The sequence below is a fragment of the Schistocerca gregaria genome, chromosome 8 (assembly GCF_023897955.1).
Source record: "Schistocerca gregaria isolate iqSchGreg1 chromosome 8, iqSchGreg1.2, whole genome shotgun sequence".
In the NCBI taxonomy this organism is placed as follows: Eukaryota; Metazoa; Arthropoda; class Insecta; order Orthoptera; family Acrididae; genus Schistocerca; species Schistocerca gregaria.
Genome location: NC_064927.1, coordinates 323,429,214 through 323,452,357, shown reverse-complemented (window position 1 = coordinate 323,452,357; position 23,144 = coordinate 323,429,214). Strand labels below are relative to the sequence as shown.

Sequence of the window (23,144 nt, the reverse complement as noted above, 5' to 3'; positions counted from 1 at the left end):
TCCTGTCATCACTTGGTGAGTAAATTTATTTACCTAACACATACTACTTTTTTTCTTTTATATCCTTTTCACTGAAGATTATTTTATGATGTGTACTATGTAAACACATACATGTATGAAGCATATTCTTTGTAATTTTAAAAATAGACAAACTGTATTATTTATCATCTTAAATAACTATGCATAGAGGTCACTTTCATCTCTATACTTATTAACTGATTTGTCAAAAGTCTTATAAATAAACTGCTTTTTCTAGATAACAGGACAAATAAAACATAACACAATAAAAAGAAATTAAGTTTACATAAAATATCAAAACAGAAACCTCCTGGCAAATTAAAATTGAGTGCTGGACCAAGACTTAAAATCAGGTACTTTGCCTTTTACGGGCAAGTATTCTACCAAATAAGCTACCCAAGCATGACTCACAACCCATCCTCACATCTTCAATTCTGCTAGTACCTCATCTCCTACCTTCCAAACTTCACAGAAGCTGTCCTGCGAACCTTGAAAGACTAGCGCTTCTGGAAGAAAGGATATAATAAAAATAAAACCCAGTATTAAACCTACTTAATATACAACCAATAGTTAAAAAAGTCAACATTGTTGTTGTTGTTGTTGTTGTCTTCAGTCCTGAGACTGGTTTGATGCAGCTCTCCATGCTACTCTATCCTGTGCAAGCTGCTTCATCTCCCAGTACCTACTGCAACCTACATCCTTCTGAATCTGCTTGGTGTACTCATCTCTCGGTCTCCCTCTACGATTTTTACCCTCCACGCTGCCCTCCAATGCTAAATTTGTGATCCCTTGATGCCTCAAAACATGTCCTACCAACCGATCCCTTCTTCTAGTCAAGTTGTGCCACAAACTTCTCTTCTCCCCAATCCTATTCAATACCTCCTCATTAGTTACGTGATCTATCCACCTTATCTTCAGTATTCTTCTGTAGCACCACATTTCGAAAGCTTCTATTCTCTTCTTGTCCAAACTAGTTATCGTCCATGTTTCACTTCCATACATGGCTACACTCCAAACAAATACTTTCAGAAAGGACTTCCTGATACATAAATCTATATTCGATGTTAACAAATTTCTCTTCTTCAGAAACGCTTTCCTTGCCATTGCCAGTCTACATTTTATATCCTCTCTACTTCGACCATCATCAGTTATTTTACTTCCTAAATAGCAAAACTCCTTTACTACTTTAAGTGCCTCATTTCCTAATCTAATTCCCTCAGCATCACCCGATTTAATTTGACTACATTCCATTATCCTCGTTTTGCTTTTGTTAATGTTCATCTTATATCCTCCTTTCAAGACACTGTCCATTCCGTTCAACTGCTCTTCCAAGTCCTTTGCCGTCTCTGACAGAATTACAATGTCATCGGCGAACCTCAAAGTATTTACTTCGTCTCAATGAATTTTAATACCTACTCCAAATTTTTCTTTTGTTTCCTTTACTGCTTGCTCAATATACAGATTGAATAACATCGGGGAGAGGCTACAACCCTGTCTCACTCCTTTCCCAACCACTGCTTCCCTTTCATGCCCCTCGACTCTTATTACTGCCATCTGGTTTCTGTACAAATTATAAATAGCCTTTCGCTCCCTGTATTTTACCCCTGCCACCTTTAGAATTTGAAAAAGAGTATTCCAGTCAACATTGTCAAAAGCTTTCTCTAAGTCTACAAATGCTAGAAACGTAGGTTTGCCTTTTCTTAATCTTTCTTCTAAGATAAGTCGTAAGGTCAGTATTGCCTCACGTGTTCCAACATTTCTACGGAATCCAAACTGATCTTCCCCGAGGTCTGCATCTATCAGTTTTTCCATTCGTCTGTAAAGAATTCGCGTTAGTATTTTGCAGCCGTGGCTTATTAAACTGATAGTTCGGTAATTTTCACATCTGTCAGCACCTGCTTTCTTTGGGATTGGAATTATTATATTCTTCTTGAAGTCTGAGGGTATTTCGCCTGTCTCATACATCTTGCTCACCAGCTGGTAGAGTTTTGTCATTACTGGCTCTCCCAAGGCCGTCAGTAGTTCTAATGGAATGTTGTCTACTCCGGGGGCCTTGTTTCGACTCAGGTCTTTCAGTGCTCTGTCAAACTCTTCACGCAGTATCGTATCTCCCATTTCGTCTTCATCTACATCCTCTTCTATTTCCATAATATTGTCCTCAAGTACATCGCTCTTGTATAAACCTTCTATATACTCCTTCCACCTTTTTGCCTTCCCTTCTTTGCTTAGAACTGGGCTGCCATCTGAGCTCTTGATATTCATACACGTGGTTCTCTTCTCTCCAAAGGTCTCTTTAATTTTCCTGTAGGCAATATCTATCTTACCCCTAGTGAGATAAGCTTCTACATCCTTACATTTGTCCTCTAGCCATCCCTGTTTAGCCATTTTGCACTTCCTGTCGATCTCATTTTTGAGACGTTTGTATTCCTTTTTGCCTGCTTCATTTACTGCATTTTTATATTTTCTCCTTTCATCAATTAAATTCAATATTTCTTCTGTTACCCAAGGATTTCTAGCAGCCCTCGTCTTTGTACCTACTTTATCCTCTGCTGCCTTCACTACTACATCCCTCAGAGCTACCCATTCTTCTTCTACTGTATTTCTTTCCCCTATTCCTGTCAATTGTTCCCTTATGCTCTCTCTGAAACTCTGTACAACCTCTGGTTCTTTCAGTTTATCCAGGTCCCATCTCCTTAATTTCCCACATTTTTGCAGTTTCTTCAGTTTTAATCTACAGGTCATAACCAATAGATTGTGGTCAGAGTCCACATCTGCCCCTGGAAATGTCTTACAACTTAAAACCTGGTTCCTAAATCTCTGTCTTACCATTATATAATCTATCTGATACCTTTTAGTATCTCCAGGGTTCTTCCACGTATACAACCTTCTTTCGTGATTCTTAAACCAAGTGTTAGCTATGATTAAGTTGTGCTCTGTGCAAAATTCTACTAGGCGGCTTCCTCTTTCATTTCTTAGCCCCAATCCATATTCACCTACTATGTTTCCTTCTCTCCCTTTTCCTACACTCGAATTCCAGTCACCCATTACTATTAAATTTTCGTCTCCCTTCACTATCTGAATAATTTCTTTTATTTCATCGTACATTTCTTCAATTTCTTCATCATCTGCAGAGCTAGTTGGCATATAAACTTGTACTACTGTAGTAGGTGTGGGCTTCGTATCTATCTTGGCCACAATAATGCGTTCACTATGCTGTTTGTAGTAGCTTACCCGCATTCCTATTTTCCTATTCATTATTAAACCTACTCCTGCATTACCCTTATTTGATTTTGTGTTTATAACCCTGTAGTCACCTGACCAGAAGTCTTGTTCCTCCTGCCACCGAACTTCACTAATTCCCACTATATCTAACTTTAACCTATCCATTTCCCTTTTTAAATTTTCTAACCTACCTGCCCGATTAAGGGATCTGACATTCCACGCTCCGATCCGTAGAACGCCAGTTTTCTTTCTCCTGATAACGACATCCTCCTGAGTAGTCCCCGCCCGGAGATCCGAATGGGGGACTATTTTACCTCCGGAATATTTTACCCAAGAGGATGCCATCATCATTTAATCATACAGTAAAGCTGCATGTCCTCGGGAAAAATTACGGCTGTAGTTTCCCCTTGCTTTCAGCCGTTCGCAGTACCAGCACAGCAAGGCCATTTTGGTTATTGTTACAAGGCCAGATCAGTCAATCATCCAGACTGTTGCCCCTGCAACTACTGAAAAGGCTGCTGCCCCTCTTCAGGAACCACACGTTTGTCTGGCCTCTCAACAGATACCCCTCCGTTGTGGTTGCACCTACGGTACGGCCATCTGTATCGCTGAGGCACGCAAGCCTCCCCACCAACGGCAAGGTCCATGGTTCATGGGGGGAGGAGGTCAACATTACATGTGTACAAATATTGCCTACAACTGCTGTCTTTTATATTCTTATTAAAAATATAATTGACCTGTATTTTATGATTTTCTAAAAATGTTTCAATGCAAGTCATTAAACAGGTACTGAGGACAGTGCACAGTGAGTCAACTGACATCACAAAAGAGTCAGTGGTGTCAAGTCTCTGTTCAGCCACCTTAGATGTCAGTCACCTACCAGTAACAGTCATTAATATGCACTTAATCTCACACTTTCATAATCAGTGTTGGCAACAATTGAGTTCAGCCATCTTCAGTTCGTATATCGCTATTTACGCAAGGTGGGCATGAGGAACGGATATTTAGTTGCCACTTGTGTAAATAAGTTAGACTCTGTGAAGTATACATACATTATTGGCATTATTTCATTAAAGGAAATGTGCTTCATGAACTGCAAGCTGATCATCATATGCATCATTTGAAAAATAGATGTACAGTGGCTCAAGTTTAAATTTAGGCAGTGTTTCCTGTCTTGTTATTTGATTTGACACCTTTTACAGTCATCCAATTATTCACCATTCGAACTTCAGAGAAAATATTGTACAAGGTGCTCAAAAGATAATTAACATTACACAACTTACGTGTGCATGCAACATAAACAGTTGAGGATATATAACAAAATAAATTACAGCAAACAACAAAGAAGTTTAGGATAAGCTGAGAGTAGTCAATTGGAGAATCTGTGTTGTTTCTAACTCTAACTGACAATGATCTAATAAATGTCCCATTCACTACCCATGTCCTTGTTGTTGTATTGAAACTGCTAACTGTATTCAAGCCTTGATATTCCTCTACAATTTTTACCATCTACACTACCCTACATTAACAAACTGATGACCCACTGATGCCTCAGGGTATCCTATCACTCAGTCCCTTCTTTTAGTCGAAGTGTGCCATAAATTTCTTTTATCCTCTAATTTGACTTTGTACCTCCTCATTAGTTACCCAATCTACTCATGTAACATTCAGCATTCTTCTGTAGCACTACATTCCTAAAACTTCTATTGTCTTTTTGTCTCAATTTTTTATAATTGACATTTATCTTCCATACAGCTTCCTAACACTCAAAGTGATATGTTAACAGGTTACTCTTTTTGACAAATGATGCTCTTACTACTGCCAATTTGCATTTGATATCCTCTCTACTTTGGCTATCATCAGTTGTTTTGCTGTCCAAATAGAATATAAATTAATGACTTTCTGCTCTATATTCATGGAGACGCAGAGAGAGAGTTCTTTTTGCTGATGATACAGGTACAGTAGTCACACACAATAAACAAGAATTAGCTGAGAAAATTGTAAATAATGTCTTTGAGAAAATTGTTAGGTGGTTCTCAGTACAGGGATACTCATTAATTTTGAGAAAACACAGCATACGCAGATCTGTACTGTAAATGGCATAACATCAATGATAAATATAGAATTTGAACAGAAGTCTGTTGTTAAGGCAGAATATTCAAAATTTCTAGGTATGTGCACAGATGGTAAATTAAAGTGGTAGAAACACATGGATGATCTGATGAAACATTTAGGTTCCCATACTTACACTATTAAGGTTATTGTGGCTATTTTCATCCACTGATTTTATATTGCATCATATTTCTGGGCAAATCATCATTAAGAAAAAAGTATCATTGTAAGAAATGTGTAATAAGAATAATAGCTGGAGCCCGCCCAAGATCTCCTTGCAGATATTTATTTAAGGATATTCACAGTATCTTCGGAATACTCCTATTCACTTATGAATTTTGTTATTAATAACCTATCCCAGCTCAAAAATAATAGCAAAATTGCAAAGCTATACCACTAGATGAAAGGATGATGTTCACTATTCTGACTTTGGCACAGAAAGAGGAGAATTATGTTGCCGCAAAAATCTTTGGTCATTTACCAAACAGCATCTGTTGTTGTTGTGGTCTTCGGTCCTTAGACTGGTTTGATGCAGCTATCCAAGCTACTCTATCCTGTGCAAGCTTCTTCGTCTCCCAGTACCTACTGCAACATACATCCTATTGAATCTGGTTAGTGTATTCATCTCTTGGTCTCCCTCTATGATTTTTACCCTCCACGCTGCCCTCCAATACTAAATTGGTGATCCCTTGATGCCTCAGAACATGTCCTACTAACCGGTCCCTTCTTTTTGTAAAGTTGTGCCACATACTCCTCTTCTCCCCTATTCTATTCAATACTTCATCATTAGTTATGTAATCTACCCATATAATTTTCAGCATTCTTTTGTAGCACCACATTTCGAAAGCTTCTATTCTCTTCTTGTCCAAACTATTTATCGTCCATGTTTCACTTCCATACATGGCTACACTCCACACAAATACTTTCAGAAACGACTTCCTGACACTTAAATCTATACTTGATATTAACTAATTTCTCTTCTTCAGAAATGCTTTCCTTGCCATTGCCAGTCTACATTTTATATCCTCTCTAATTTGACCATCATCAGTTATTTTGCTCCTCAAATAGCAAAACTCCTTTACTACTTTAAGTGTCTCATTTCCTAATCTAATTCCCTCAGCATCACCCGACTTCATTCGACTACATTCCATTATCCTCGTTTTCCTTTTGTTGATGTTCATCTTATATCCTCCTTTCAAAACACTATGCATTCTGTTCATCTGCTCTTCCAAGTCCTTTGCTGTCTCTGACAGAATTACAATGTCATCGGCAAATCTCAAAGTTTTTATTTTTTCTTGATGGATTTTAATACCTACTCCGAATTTTTCTTTTGTTTCCTTTACTGCTTGCTCAATATACAGATTGAATAACATCGGGGATAGGCTACAACCCTGTCTCACTCCATCCCAACCACTGCTTCCCTTTCATGTCCCTCGACTCTTATAACTGCCATCTGGTTTCTGTACAAATTGTCAATAGCCTTTCGCTACCTGTATTTTACCCCTGCCACCTTCAGAATTTGAAAGAGAGTATTCCACTCCACATTGTCAAAAGCTTTCTCTAAGTCTACAAGTGCTAGAAACGTAGTTTTGCCTTTCCTTAATCTAGCTTCTAAGATAAGTCGTAGGGTCAGTATTGCCTCACATGTTCCAATATTTCTACGGAATCCATACTGATCTTCACTGATCTTCACCGAGGTTGGCTTCTACCAGTTTTTCCATTTGTCTATAAAAAATTCGCATTAGTCTTTTGCAGCTGTGGATTATTAAACTGATTGTTCGGTAATTTTCACATCTGTCAACACCTGCTTTCTTTGGGATTGGAATTACTATATTCTTCTTGAATTCTGAGGGTATTTCGCCTGTCTCATACATCTTGCTTACCAGATGGTAGAGTTTTGTCAGGACTGGCTATCCCAAGGCTGTCAGTAGTTCTAATGGAATGTTGTCTACTCCCGGGGCCTTGTTTCGACTTAGGTCTTTCAGTGCTCTGTCAAATTCTTCACGAAGAATCGTATCTCCCATTTCATCTTCATCTACATTCTCTTCCATTTCCATAATATTGTCCTCAAGTAAATCACAGCAATAAGAGTCCCAATATTACAGAAGGAAAGTTGCTACTCACCATATAGAGGAGACGCTGAGTCACAATAGGCACAACAAAAAGATTCCCACAATTATAGCTTTCGGCCATTAAAGCCTTAGTCAGCACATAGACACACACACACACACACACACACACACACACACACACACACAGACTCGTCTGCAGTCTCAGTCTGAGTCTGTGTTTGTGTGAGTGTGTGTGCATGTGTGTATGTGTGTCTATTGCTGACAAAGGCCTTAATGGCTGAAAGCTAAAATTCTGTAAATCTTTTTGTTGTGCCCATCGTAACTCAGCAACTCCGATATATGGTGACTAGCAACTTCCCTCCTCTAATATTTTTACATTCCAGCCTGGATTTTGCATTGTTTGAGCATTAAGAGAAAGACAGATAGTCAACCAGTGTTAAAAACAAATAAAAAAATTTCTGAATGACAACCCCCTCTACTGAATAAGAAAGAAAGAAAGAAAGAAAGATTATATTGTGTAAAGAAAACTTACGTCAAACTGACATGTTCCACATCATTACAAAATGTCGTATTTGTGGCTTATGGAACAAGTATTAATCACTTATTTTTTAATCTAAGTCCCTCAGGCACTGTCTTATTTAATTTGGTAACATTCCATTGGCCTTATTTTAATTTTGTTGGTCTTCATCTTATAATCTTCTTTCAAGAAACAATCCATTCCACTCAACTACTCTTCCAAGTCCTTTGCTGTCTGTGACAGGGTTACAATGTCACAAGCAAACATTAAAGCCTCTATTTTCTTTCCCTGAACTTTAATTTCTTTTGTAAATTTCTCCCTAATTTCTTTCACAGCATGCTTAATATACAGACTGAATGACACTGGGGTTAAGCTACAACACTGTCTCATTATCTTCTTGACTACTGCTTCCCTTTCACATCTTTCAACTCATAAAAGTAGTCTTGTTTTTGTACAAGTTGCAGATAATCTTTTGTTCCCACTATTTTTTTCCTGCTTCCTTAAGAATTTCAAAGAGTGTATTCTAGTCAACATGATCAAAACATATCTTTAATGTTATAAAGCTTTCAAGCCATGTTCTAAGTTGTAGGGTCAGTACTGGCTCACATGTTTCTACATTTCTCCAGAATCCAAACTGATCTTCATTGATGTCAGCTTCTACCAGTTTCTCCACTATATCATAAATAATTTGGGTCAGTATTTTGCAACCATTATTTATTAAATAGATATTTTGAGAATATTCTTGTTCATAATAATCTGACTTCCTTGGTACTGGAATTATTTCATTCTTCTTTATTTCTGAGAGTGCTCAAATTTTTGCACAGCATGTGGAAATATTTTGTCATGACAGGCTCTCCCAGGTATCTCAATAACAATAATTATGAGGGAATTTTATTTACTCCAGACATGTAAATTACCCTAAGATTTCAATAATAATGTAATAATTCCTATTAAAAAGAAGGCAGGTGCTAAGAAGTGTGAATGTTAGTGAACTCTCAGCTTAATAAGTCATGGATGCAAAATACTGATATGAATTATTTACAAAAGAATGGGAAATCTGATAGAACCCAACATTGGGAAAGATCTGTTTGGGTTCCAGAGAAATGCAGGTACATATGGAGCAACACTGTCCCTTTAACTTATCTCATAACATAAAATGGCTTGCATTTCAGTGGGGCCAGTTGAGTCTATCGATATATCAGGTTTCACTAGGCATGATCTGCACCTCAGCAGGTATGGGAAGGGAAGGTTGCAAAGCTTATAGGTGGCAGTGTAGGGGGGATAGTGGATCACATCTCCTGAAATACCAGTTTTGACTATGTTGTGATGATTTGAAAAAGGGCCTTGGCCTGAAGCTAGCATCAAGTGAATAATATAACTTTGGACTGGTTTTTCATTGCAGTAATTAACGGAAGATGGTGCCCACAGCTATTCCACCAGGCTGGAAGTCGATACTTACTTTAAAAACTGAAAACACTATATTCTCTTTCCTCTGCAAGGTACTGGATGGATTAAACAAAAAGTTGTGAGCAGTATGCATGTTCTTTGATTTTACAAAGGAATTTGAACTAATCAAAGAATGTTACTGCAGAAGTTAGACCATTATAGAATAAGAGTCATAGTTCATAACTGGTTCATCTTATACTTTAAGGACAAAGTAATTAGGAAGGCTATGATGTGAGTCTGATTGTGCCTTGAATGAAGTGAGAAGTGCTTCAAGGGTCAATGCTGGGACCGCTACTGTTTCTGTTTGCAGTTCAAGAAATACATTCATGACTTGCAGAAAATAAATTGAAGCAATTCAACTAAAAGTGTCATTTTGATACATGGAACAGGCATATGATTAGTGAGTCTAAAGAATCAAAATTCCAGAATGCTCTAATGGATGGACTACTGTCATGGAAAGCTCATGTTCAGGATCATGTGCAATAACTGAATGGTTCTATGCTCTCCATTAGAACAGTATCTGCAATAAGTGATAGTCCAAACTGAAAATTATCCTACTTTGCTTATTTTCACTCATTTATGACATACTGTATTACATTCTGGGTTAGCTCATCCCATTCATGAAGGCAATTTTTGGCTCAGAAATGGGCAGTTCTAGCAGTGTGCTGTGTAAGTTCGAGAATCTGACATTGGCATCTCAATATATATTTTCTATAAAGTCATTTGTTGTAAACAATATGAGCTTAACCCTGAATACTAGCAGCTTTCACTCAATTAATACTAGACAGAAATGCAATCCACATTTGGGTTGCACCTTCATGAGTCTTGTGCAGTATTCTTCTGCATCCATCTTACATATATTATAAATGCAAAAGTTGATGAGTGTGTGTGTTAGTATGTTTGTTGCCCCTTCATGCTGAAACTGTTGGATGGAGTTGCATGAAATGTGGTATGGACACAGCTTATGCCATGAATTAACACATAGACTACCTTACATACACCTAACTCTCCAAGGGCTTGGGGTGAAAAAGAAGAGTAGCACACGACATCCAGAGTTTGAGAATGAGAGCATTTAGTGACTAGCAACAAACTTTACACATAATATCAATCTTTTACGAAACTTTTTCTTGCTGACAGTTCTCACAAAATGATGAAAGGAATAAAGTTTATCTTTTACAAGATAATTGCTGTTCTTGCAGTAAAACTGTTGCACAAGACATGATGTTTTAATGTATTACGTCATTAATACTAATTGTATATGTGACACATTTCGCAGACAGTATACAGATACACCATTGAACGTGCCAGCAAATCTACATCACTGTACGACATAGTTGAGGAGATATGATGTCATAAACACTGAGATGTGTGAAAAACTGCTGCATCATGTATGACATTTATAATTAATACTTCTCTCTTTTCTACTACTAACTTTATTCACAACACATTTCGCAGACAGTATCTACATATGTCACTGAAAGTACATACACAATTGTAGTATGATATGTATTTCAAGAGACATGACATCATAACCATTGAGCTGTGGTGAAAATGAACCTTTAGGGCAAATGGAAATGAGCGTAGGGCATTGTGGGCCAGGAGTCCCCCATTCGGGGAAGTTCGCCCGCAGAAAAATTCGCTAGAGATCCAGGTGAAATAACACTACAAATATATGTGAAATATGTTAAATGTAAGTGAAACATATTTGACTTGTACATAATGTGGGTACATGAGCAAAACCATGGATAAGAAGCTCATCCTAAACCCTTGGAATAATTTCAACCCAATTTGGTACATATATTAGTCATGATCTGGAAAGAAACACTGTGGGAGTAAGAACCACCAGCCTTCTGTTGGGGTGGAAGTGATAACAAAGAGAGAAGGGAAGAGGAGGAGGTGGGCAGATATGGTGGAGGGGAGGAAGAAGAAGATGGACAGAGATGGGGAAGAGGAGGATATGGGGATGGAGAGGAGATGGACAGAAGATCGACACACTAATATGTAGACCCTAATTTTTTTTATTTGTAGGATGTTTCTCTTTAATCAGTACACAAAAAAAGCTTTAAAGCATAGGAAATTGCATCTTTTAATTTACCTTGAAAAATACTTGAATGTGCCAGTCATAAAATGAATCTGAAACCTTTCTCCATCATGTTTTGTCTCTATATAATAAAAGGCACTGTTCTTCATGCAATTTTCCACCTTCTGAATATCACACTGTTCAGACAGCATTGGTCGAACAGGAGAGAAGATAGTTATTTCCACTTCATGCAGGCGCTTGTTTGGGTTATGAAGGAGGGTACAGACCTGCAAATTATTTTCTAATCATAAGTTCTAAACTATAGCTTCATCCATTCTGATGTACATCTTCTACGGTTAACAATATCATTCAAAAATACTCCACACAATGAACTGCCTGATAGCAATAAATGCGTAAAAAGACACTTTATCATCAGAGTGAATTTTAGAAGTTTCTGTTACTGATTTAAAAACTGATATGATGCAAAACCACTTTTTTCTTGGACTGATAAATTAAACAAAAAATCAGGTCAAATATAATGTAGGTGACAGGCACAATAAATAAAACACACAAACACACACACAAAATTTGTAGCGTTTACAACCGACGATTGCTTCTTCAGGAAAGAGGGAAGGAGAGGGAAAGACGAAAGATTGTGAATTTTAAGGGAGAGGGTAAGGAGTCATTCCAATCCCGGGAGCGGAAAGACTTACCTTAGGGGTAAAAAAGGACAGTTGTACACTCGCACGCACACACATATCCATCCGCACATACACCGACACAAGCAGACATTTGTAAAGGCAAAGAGTTCGGGTAGAGATGTCAGTCGGGCGGAAGTACAGAGGCAAAGAAGTTGTTGAATGACAAGTGAGGTATGAGCGGCAGCAACTTGAAATTAGCAGAGGTTGAGGCCTGGCGGATATCGAGGAGAGAGGATATACTGAAGGGCAAGTTCCCATCTCTGGAGTTCGGATGGTTGGTGTTGGTGGGAAGTATTCAGATAACCTGGAAGGTGTAACACTGTGCCAAGATGTGCTGGCCGTGCACCAAGGCATGTTTAGCCACGGGGTGATCCTCATTACCAACAAACACTGTCTGCCTGTGTCCATTCATGCGAATGGACAGTTTGTTGCTGGTCATTCCCACATAGAAAGCGTCACAGTGTAGGCAGGTCAGTTGGTAAATCACGTTGGTGCTTTCACATGTGGCTCTGCCTTAGATCGTGTACACCTTCCAGGTTACAGGACTGGAGTAGGTGGTGGTGGGAGATTGCATAGGACAGGTTTTACAACGGGGGCGGTTACAAGGGTAGGAGCCAGAGGGTAGGGAAGGTGATTTGGGGATTTCATAGGGATGAACCAAGAGGTTACATCTACATCTAAATCTACATCTACATGACTACTCTGCAATTCACATTTAAGTGCTTGGCAGAGGGTTAGGTGGATGGCGGAAAGACACTCTTGGTGAAGTGGGGAGGATTTCATGAAGGATGGATCTCATTTCGGGGCAGGATTTTAGAAAGACGTATCCCTGCTGGAGAGCCACATTCAGAGTTTGAGTTCTGGGTTTGAGGGGATGAGGAAGTGGTTCTGGTTATTTGCTTCTGTACCAGGTCGGGAGGGTAGCTGCGGGATGCGAAAGCTGTTTTCAGGTTGTTGGTGTAATGGTTCAGGGATTCAGGACTGGAGCAGATTCATTTGCCACGAAGGCCTAGGCTGTAGGGAAGGGACTGTTTGATATGGAATGGGTGGCAGCTGTCATAATGGAGGTACTGTTGCTTGTTGGTGGGTTTGATGTGGACGGATGTGTGAAGCTGGCCATTGGACAGATGGAGGTCAACGTCAAGGAAAGTGGCATGGGATTTGGAGGAGGACCAGGTGAATCTGATGAAACTAAAGGAGTTGAGGCTGGAGAGGATATTCAGGAGTTGTTCTTCACTGTGAGTCCAGATCATGAAGATGTCATCAATAAATCTGTACCAAACTTTGGGTTGGCAGGCTTGGGTAACCAAGAAGGCTTCCTCTAAGCGACCCATAAATAGGTTGGCATACGAGGGGGCCATCCCTTGGTTCATCCCTATGAAATCCCCAAACCACCTTCCCTACCCTCTGGCTCCTACCCTTGTAACCGCCCCCAGTGTAAAACCTGTCCTATGCACCCTCCCACCACCACCTACTCCAGTCCTGTAACCCGGAAGGTGTACACAATCAAAGGCAGAGCCACGTGTGAAAACACCCACGTGATTTACCAACTGACCTGCCTACACTGTGATGCTTTCTATGTGGGAATGACCAGCAACAAACTGTCGATTCGCGTGAATGGACACAGGCAGACAGCGTTTGTTGGTAATGAGGATCACCCCGTGGCTAAACATGCCTTGGTGCAAGGCCAGCACATCTTGGCACAGTGTTACACCATCCCAGTTATCTGGATACTTCCCACCAACACCAAACTATCCGAACTCCGGAGATGGGAACTTGCCCTTCAATATATCCTCTCTTCTCGTTATCCACCAGCCTCAATCTCCGCTAATTTTAAGTTGCCGCCACTCATACCTCACCTGTCATTCAACATCATCTTTGCCTCCACACTTCTGCCTTGACTTACATCTCTGCCCATACTCTTTGCCTTTAAATATGTCTGCTTGTGTCTGTGTGGAGGAGGGAAGCTCCTTATGAAAGAAGACAAGAACACAATACCAAATTTTATTTGTATATTACAGAAACAAATAACAATCATTAATATTAGTTTGCCAATTTTGTCAATAAAGGATAGTAGTAACACCATACATCAACAACATAATTCGAAAAAAAACACAGTTTCTCAATTATACTTTACTTTGCAATGCTTATAAAAATATAGTAATACTTACTATACGTGATGTTTACATTGATAAGCCAAAACATTATGACCCTCTATTTAACAGCTTGTTTGTCCGCCTATGGAATGAAATACATCATTGATTCTGCATATCAGGGATTCAACAGTTTGTTGGTAGATTTGTGGAATGAATCATGTAATTTGTGTAAATAACAGGCTGCTGATCTGTGTATGCGGTGATGGTGTCCTGAAGCCTACATGGGTGTGATTGGTAATAGGAGTAACAGGGATTTTCAATTACAGAAACCACATAACTTATAAAAGATACAGATTTTTATTTACTTACTTGGTTTTTATTCAACCAGGCCACTACATCACTATCATAGTGTTGCAGAACACATAATAATATAGTCCATTAAACTTTGGACATGAAGCCATGCAAATAAAATTTCTTCCACTGATATTTCAGCTACATATTGTCCAGCCATCCTCAGAGTAATTCACAAGACTGACGACAATGTGCCAAGCATGGTCTTATATGCTCCACCACGGCGGTAAGCACCTGTGAGTTACAGATGCTGGTCAGCAGCAAAGAGATACACTTACACATGTGCCGCCTGTGGAAAAGGTGTACAGACATTCGACTCGCTTATTGATGTATGTTCAGCGGTCACAAAACTTCTCTGGAGTTTAACTATCCCAAGGGCCGGATTACTTGCTTTGTCCAAATTAAAAACATTATCTCCATTTCTTAAATTGTTAGCTAATCTAATCTCTATAGCTTCCTTGAACACACAATCCCAAAAGGAAGAGGCAGATGTTAGAATCTTCACATCATTGAATGCCCTGTATCAATGCAATGCTCGGCCACAGCTGACTTCTCTGGCTGTGATAAGCATGTGTATCTTCAATGTTCTACAGATCTCTCATGAACAGTGAGTGTTGTTTGACCCATGTATGACTTCTCACGATTTCCACAATGAATGTGATACATTCTCACCTTATGAAGCAATAAATGATCCTTTACAGTGCCGAGTAAAGCTGCAACCTGTATGAGAGGCCATAAAATCACCGTAACACAGTTTTTCTCAAGAATACGGCCTATCATCAAGTAAAGAGAACCTACATAGGGCAAAAATGTACTCTATCTGAAAGAATTACTGTCTTCTTCCCCCATCACATACCTGCATTCTAGCTTCTACATTGAATGCTCTACAAATTCGTTGCAGAGAAATTCCATTCACTTTAAAAATGCTCTTCAAGTATGTGAGCTCTTCTTCCAAATTATCTTTATCAAATATATATTAAATTATTAGCTAATCTAATCTCTGTAGCTTCCTTGAAGACAGACTCCCAAAACGAAGAGTTGTAGGCCGGAAACTCACTTTCTGACAGTCTTTTTGTTGTGACTATCTGTGACTCAGCATCTCCGCTATATGGTGAGTATCAACTGTCCTTTTCATGACATATAGTAAAATTCACAGTAGCACTTCTGTTAGCTTCATATGTTCCATTAATTCAGCAATTGTATACTGTGATTTTTACGACATAACCATCATCTGTGATTGCTACATATGCTGACATGGCCATGTACATAAGGCGCTTTTTGATTGTAAATGTTTTATTACTGACAAACCTTTCTACACATTGATACATTTTATGCACAAACAGGACAACTTGGTGTGCAACTTCACCTCACAATAAACATATTTTTAACAAAAATTTTGAAGATCCAAAGATAACAGCAAAGTCTGTCAAACCTGGTTGCTGAAAATAAAGAAATATTTATGCGATCTTGGCTTTAGAACATTCTTTTTATAACTGGGTACTACATGTTTATTTCTCTTTTTCACTGATGTTATCTCGTGTTTATCCACATTTAAAGAGATGTGTCATTCATTACTCCAAGTGAAAATGATGTAATCATTATGGATTTCCTAACAAAAGTCCAACAATTACATTATACTGTAGACAAAAGCATCAACAACAAACATTTTGCTAGTGATGTTTACCATATACTATAAACTACTTGCATATATATTCCCCTAGGTCTTTCTAAACATTAAATGAATGTAAACTAAATGAAAAAAAAAAGCAACTACCCACTTTTCGATGGAAAATCAAAAGAGAAAAACGGCAATGCATCTCACCTCAGGCATAGCCCTACTTATCACAGCTAACTTAATAGACTACACTGTATTGAGAAGAAAAGAAGATTAGTGTTTAATGTCCTACAAGCAACAATACTTCGCTGTGGAGCATCAATATGTACAAGACTTTGTGTGGTACGCAATGGCACAGTGGCTTCTTGTGGGTTTGAAATTTGAGCTCCTCCACATGAATTCAGAATCCACTGAATCATCAGAGCCATTGAACTGTGAGGGTTTTCTTTTCCCCTTTCTCTCTTGCATGATGATGTGCAGCAGACAGTTTGGTACTACTTATGGTAGCAACAAAGCTTTCGCCATCAGAAAGCAACAGTATTCAGCATTCCAATGGTTTTAAACAGTTTTTCTATGCCTTTAATCAGATTTTGGAAGAAATGCTCTCTTAACCTACAGGTGATGGTTTTAGTATAGACATAGATTCTGACATCTTAGCTTCTTGGCATTGGATTTGGTTCTTGGATGATCTATTGGCTTTGGAGTGCTCGATGGTTCAGAGGGTATTTTTCTGTTTGTAGGTGCAGCTGTCTGGCTTAGCTGATGGAGCTTACGTTGATGCATTGCTCTTGGTAACAGTTTTCTTATGAACTGTTGCAAAGGATACGGCAAATACTAAAGGTTACAATGCCATGAAGGTTTACTTGTCCTCACCACACACGGTTTTCCTCATCACCTATAATTCCTGAACCTTTCTTGCTTCTCCATAAATACAGAATCACTGCTCCACGGAGGATGATTACCTGGCTAATGTAGAAACTTTGGCAGTATGTACATATTCATATGTATCATGTTCCTTTGATCTGTATCTACTACATACAGCTTTAACTATTACATCTCAGTGTTGTTATCTCTTAACTTTTGGCAGGTAAAATGTTACACAGGTTTTGGTACACCAGGTATAACTGTGGGGCAGACAAAGATAGCTATGATATTCTCCGTTAGTATGGAGATTTAAATGTTAAACATTAAAATAAACGATAAATGTAACACTATTTTCAAGTGACCCATTTACTTTTTGCATAATATTCTTCATCTCTGTGAAGTCTACATTGGATCCGTCTACCTCTAATTCTATGGGGTCACTTTTTGTTCTATCAAGGAAGGTGACTATTCCAAGACTGAAGTTTAGGGATTTATGAGTTTCAGGTGTTATAGGACAGCCACTTCATTTATTGGAGCATAAAAGTATAAACTTTTTTGTGATGTTGTCTTAATCAACAGGGCGCTCTATACAGTTGTTTGATTCTTTTAAAGTTGTGGCTGTTGCTTCTATGCCTTTGTGAATATATATAAAAGAGATACTTTTCAAAAGATCCTTACTCTCTCATGTTATACATGTATTTTGACAAATTAGTGACCTATTGCTTTCTTTACTGCAATTCTTCAAGCCTTTTCACAGGACTGTCCACCTGAGATCTCTTTGGTGGTACAGTATTAATACTTCCTGACAGTTCACAAATTCTGTCTCGAGTCTGAGTCTGAGCAGGAAGAGCCATTATGTTCCCATCAGGCACCAGGGAATTAAACATCCACTCAGACAGAGCTTTGCTTGCCTGCGAATGTCTCATAGAACTGAGGTGAGGTAAGTATAAAAGAGGTAGCTTCCTTGTGACTGTTTTGCTTAAACAACCATCCACATGTAGCATACCTAAAGGTTGCCACAGTTTCTGTATATAAAAATATGAATTAGGATAGATTGCTACTCACCACTTAGAGCAGATGTGAAGCAGCAGACAGTAACGTTTAAAAATAAATTAACCTATCTGACAAAATCCATCTTCATATTTAGAAACACACACACACACACACTTACCAAGCGGGAAAGCGCCGGCAGACAGGCACATGAACAAAACACACAAACACACACACAGAATTACGAGCTTTCGCAACTGGCAGTTGCTTCGTCAGGAAAGAGGGAAGGAGAGGGAAAAATGAAAGGATGTGGGTTTTAAGGGAGAGGGTAAGGAGTCATTCCAATCCCGGGAGCGGAAAGACTTCCCTTAGGGGAAAAAAAGGACAGGTGTACACTCGCACACACACACACATATCCATCCGCACATACACAGACACAGTGTTTGTGTCTGTGTATGTGCGGATGGATACGTGTGTGTGTGTGCGCGAGTGTACACCTGTCCTTTTTTCCCCCTAAGGGAAGTCTTTCCGCTCCCGGGATTGGAATGACTCCTTACCCTCTCCCTTAAAACCCACATCCTTTCATTTTTCCCTCTCCTTCCCTCTTTCCTGACGAAGCAACTGCCAGTTGCGAAAGCTCGTAATTCTGTGTGTGTGTTTGTGTGTTTTGTTCATGTGCCTGTCTGCCGGCGCTTTCCCGCTTGGTAAGTCTTGGAATCTTTGTTTTTAATATATTTTTCCCATGTGGAAGTTTCTTTCTGTTTTATATATATATATATATATATATATATATATATATATATATATATATATATATATATATATTAAAAACAAAGATTCCAAGACTTACCAAGTGGGAAAGCGCCGGCAGACAGGCACATGAACAAAACACACAAACACACACACAGAATTACTAGCTTTCGCAACCGATGGTTGCTTCTTCATGAAGGAGAGGGAAAGACGAAAGGATGTGGGTTTTAAGGGAGAGGGTAAGGAGTCATTCCAATCCCGGGAGTGGAAAGACTTCCCTTAGGGGAAAAAAAGGACAGGTGTACACTCGCGCGTGCGCGCGCGCGCGCACACACACACACACACACACACACACACACACACACACACACACACACACACATATCCATCCGCCCAATCCATCCCGCGGATGGATGTGTGTGTGTGTGTGTGTACACCTGTCCTTTTTTTCCCCTAAGGGAAGTCTTTCCACTCCCGGGATTGGAATGACTCCTTACCCTCTCCCTTAAAAACCATATCCTTTCGTCTTTCCCTCTCCTTCCTGAAGAAGCAACCATCGGTTGCGAAAGCTAGTAATTCTGTGTGTGTGTTTGTGTGTTTTGTTCATGTGCCTGTCTGCCGGCGCTTTCCCGCTTGGTAAGTCTTGGAATCTTTGTTTTTAATATATTTTTCCCATGTGGAAGTTTCTTTCTATTATATATATATATATATATATATATATATATAGAGAGAGAGAGAGAGAGAGAGAGAGAGAGAGAGAGAGAGAGAGAGAGAGAGAGACAGAGAGAGAGAGAGAGAGAGACTGTTGTCTGAGAGAACTGAAGCACATTTACGGATAGATAAAAGAAAAATTATTAAATTATTTGAGTTTCAGCAGTGTGAGAGGGTTTAACAACTACTGTTTTAATGTTCACCTATTTTCAATTTGATTTTGGGTAAAATGAGATTCATCCTTTGGTAATTTCATTAGACTGTGAACTGACAATTGCAGTTGAACTTGATTTGACCCATGAAATTTTGGTAGTCAGAGTTGATTCTAGTTCACAGTGAAATATTGAGGTTTTGCTGCCCAGTTGCCAACTGTGTAATTATTGCCACAACATGTTTCAGGACAAAATTATCCCAGTTTTAAGTGCTAAAAACAAGGAAACCACATAAAACAATCTTCCTCATACTGATAGACATATAAGGGTAACACACACCCTGAGTTACAATCAACTTTCAAATTTTTGTATGCTATGAGGCCTCATCATAACTTAAAAACAAGCTGCACACACACACACTGTCAACTCAAATCATGTTCACAGGGGCGGTTATTGATAAGTCCTCCTACCATCCCCACAAACATAAATGATCATTTTTCAAAAATAAGGGGCCTCGAGCTAATTATGTGCCTCTAAGTCCAGAAAACAAGAATGAGGAAATGAAAACCCTTAGACAAACAGTGGTAGAAAATGATTCTGATGTAGGTTTGATGGATTGGTTGGATGTAGCAGTTAGGCATGGTAACCAGCAAAGTGATAAAAATCCAGACAAATATAGAGTCATACCATACTGGGGGACCATTTCACATAAATTAGTGAGGTAGTTTAACAAGAAAGGGGTTGTTTTCAAGACAGGCAACAAATTAGGAGAGAGGCTGAGGCAAAAGATTGACACAGATGCGAACTAGATTAGGAAATCAGAAGTATATGAAGTAAAATGTCAGAACTATGAAGCAAGATATGTGGGGTAGGCAGGACAGAATTTTAAAGTTAGATTTAAAGAGCACAAGTATAGATAGAACAGCTTGTCAGCTGTAGCAAAGCATCTCATGAGTGAACAGCATTCATTTGAGGATATAACAGAAAGCACGAGCATGTTACACATTGAAGAATAAGGTCTGTTGCTATCAAAGTTAGAGGAGGTAGAGATTTACTGTGTCTTGAAAGACGAATTGGTCGACTTTTTAAACAAGAGGACGGAAAAGTAAAGGGCTACGACGAGACAGGCATTTCTCAAAGATTTTATGAGAGACAGTAGTATTGCTGCTGCTGAGCAATAGGTTTTATGTAAATATCATCATTGGTACTGGTATGTCATGACAGTGGCTTTCAGTTTGCAATTGTACCTCAGGAACGGTGGATGCACTGGCTTGTGATGGTTTCTGTTTTATGGTCTGAGCTGACACTGCATGTGTGTAGCTTGGTTTTAAGTTGGGACGAAGTCTAATGGCATAAAAAATGTTTTAAAGTTGGTTGCAACTCAGGGTGTCTGTTATCCTTATATGTGTGCCAGTATAAGCAGGATTGTTTCATCTGGTTTCATTGTTTTTAGCACTTGAAAATGGGATAATCTTGTCGCAAAACATATTAACACAATAACAACATGACTGACAACTGGACCGAATATCCCCAATATTCCTTGAATAACAGCTGCATGATGGCTTCACATTGGTTATCACAGTGAAATAATCTGAGATTTAAGTTTATATACTGCAAATATCGAAGTTCATTAATGCGCTAATCTAAGATCAGCTGCTCTAAATAATCAGCTCTTGGTATGGTTCAGATGGCAGTTATCAATATGGATGTGATGTTCACAACTATTTTTTTAGTTACTCAGACCTCTGAGATATTTACTTGAGGAAAATTCCTTATTTTGGCTTCACTATAACAATTTATTATACTTTTACATGAACATCTTCAAATTATAGTGTGTAAATATGTGAAGTATTTGTTGATTTAGTTTTACTCCCAGAAATGATACTTCTGTCACTCTATTGTTCACAGAAATTGACTGTCTGTAAACATTTCATCTCTACTGGATCACTTCATTTAATTATCAGGCCATTTTGTACATGCTTCATAATATGCTTCTCATTTTGCACCTACATTAAACTCATTCCTGTCTTTCTTCATATTTTTAAATTTCCTTGCAAAGAAAACTTCTAACATGTTTTGATTCAAATCATAGAATATCACATTTGTAAATCATTTTTGCTGATGGTCTATGTTTCGTAATGGCATTTCATCAAAGCACTTCTAGTCATCCAACCACCTTGCCTTACCCTCTTATACGAAACACTGATTGTGTGTCTTTGCTACATGCCTGCCCATTTACAGGTCTTGAGAGCTTGAAATAGAAGCCAAAAGACATCTGGACTATGCAGTCTCCCTAGCAAATATTGCTCTTTGGAGTTATGTCTGAACACTGGAGCACAAATTATTTTAGTCAAGTAATACAAGGAGAACAAGAAGGGAAAAAAGTTGAGTACTATGTAACAGTAAACAACAAAAGCCATAAAATGGTGTAGTACATACATAAAATGAACATACATGACTACAAATATCAATAACAGAGTATATTTTACACCTCTTGAGGTGTAACATGTCATTTATAGAACAAGATGTTTCACGTCCTAAATATCCAATGACCGACAAAAGATGTTTGTGGGTTAAGCTTGTTAATAAGTAGGAAGCTTCCCACTTTCGAAAGGTTTTCTTTATGGTTTGTGCAAACTGGAATTGTACTTAGCTTGTGCTATTGGCGATGTGGGCATGGACTGATGCTTATATCTGCTGGACGGAGTTATTTGCTCCATATGGTTGCAAGGGAAAGGCATAGAGTGCTTGTGACCTTCATAATGCCAAAGAAATCATCACAGCATTGATGTTCAGTTTTTATTGTGCTACTGTTCAGAGTCTCGTGTAAGATGGATGCATGACAACATCTAGCTAGCATGTAACACATAAGTAGCGGACTCATTGAAGAGAAGTTAAGAGTTATACATGACAAGAAATACATTGAGTTCAACTCCTCTGCGTGTGTCATTCCACTGGAACAAGAAAAGTCCCTTTCAGCATCTTTGAGGCAACAGATTGAAATCCAATGGTAAGAAGGTGTGACACACTTCACGGATACTGAATAGCAGGACCCTTGCAACACTGATATTGTATGGTGATCGTGAGAAAAAAAGAAAGAGAATCATGCGAGAAAAAAAGAAAGAGAATCATGAAACTTAGCAAGATGTAGAAGTTATGGATCAATTACTGGACTGTTTCAAGAGCCTATTCCTAATATCCCCATCAGGGAAATAAAGACTAAGGAAACATACCATTTGGCGACGTCTTCGGTGGTGGGGAAGAGGAGGGGGGGGGGGGGGGGGGGGTGCAAAAAATAAAAAATAATAATTAAAAAAATCCAAGATTACACCGTGTTGTCAAGGACAGTAGACAATGGGAGTCAACAATGGAATGTCTAATAGTACACACATTATATGATTGCATTCAAATTGTTCATATAATAAAGAAGAAGACTTCTGTGTATGTGTCTGAGAAAGAAAAGAAAGAAATGTATGGAGAAATGGAGGATATAAATTACAGTTGTAA

General features: G+C 38.7%; 1 protein-coding gene across 8 annotated transcripts in view; it reads right to left on the bottom strand.

Moving 5' to 3' along the window:
• The window catches only part of LOC126284945 (DNA ligase 4-like), a 616,842-nt gene that overhangs the window by 122,895 nt on the left and 470,803 nt on the right, over window positions 1–23,144 (bottom strand). For all 8 annotated transcript variants that reach the window (XM_049984217.1, XM_049984218.1, XM_049984213.1 and 5 more), the window contains exon 6: window positions 11,483–11,694. In XM_049984217.1, the coding sequence (XP_049840174.1) occupies window positions 11,483–11,694 (212 nt within the window). The remainder of the gene's footprint in view (window positions 1–11,482; window positions 11,695–23,144) is intronic.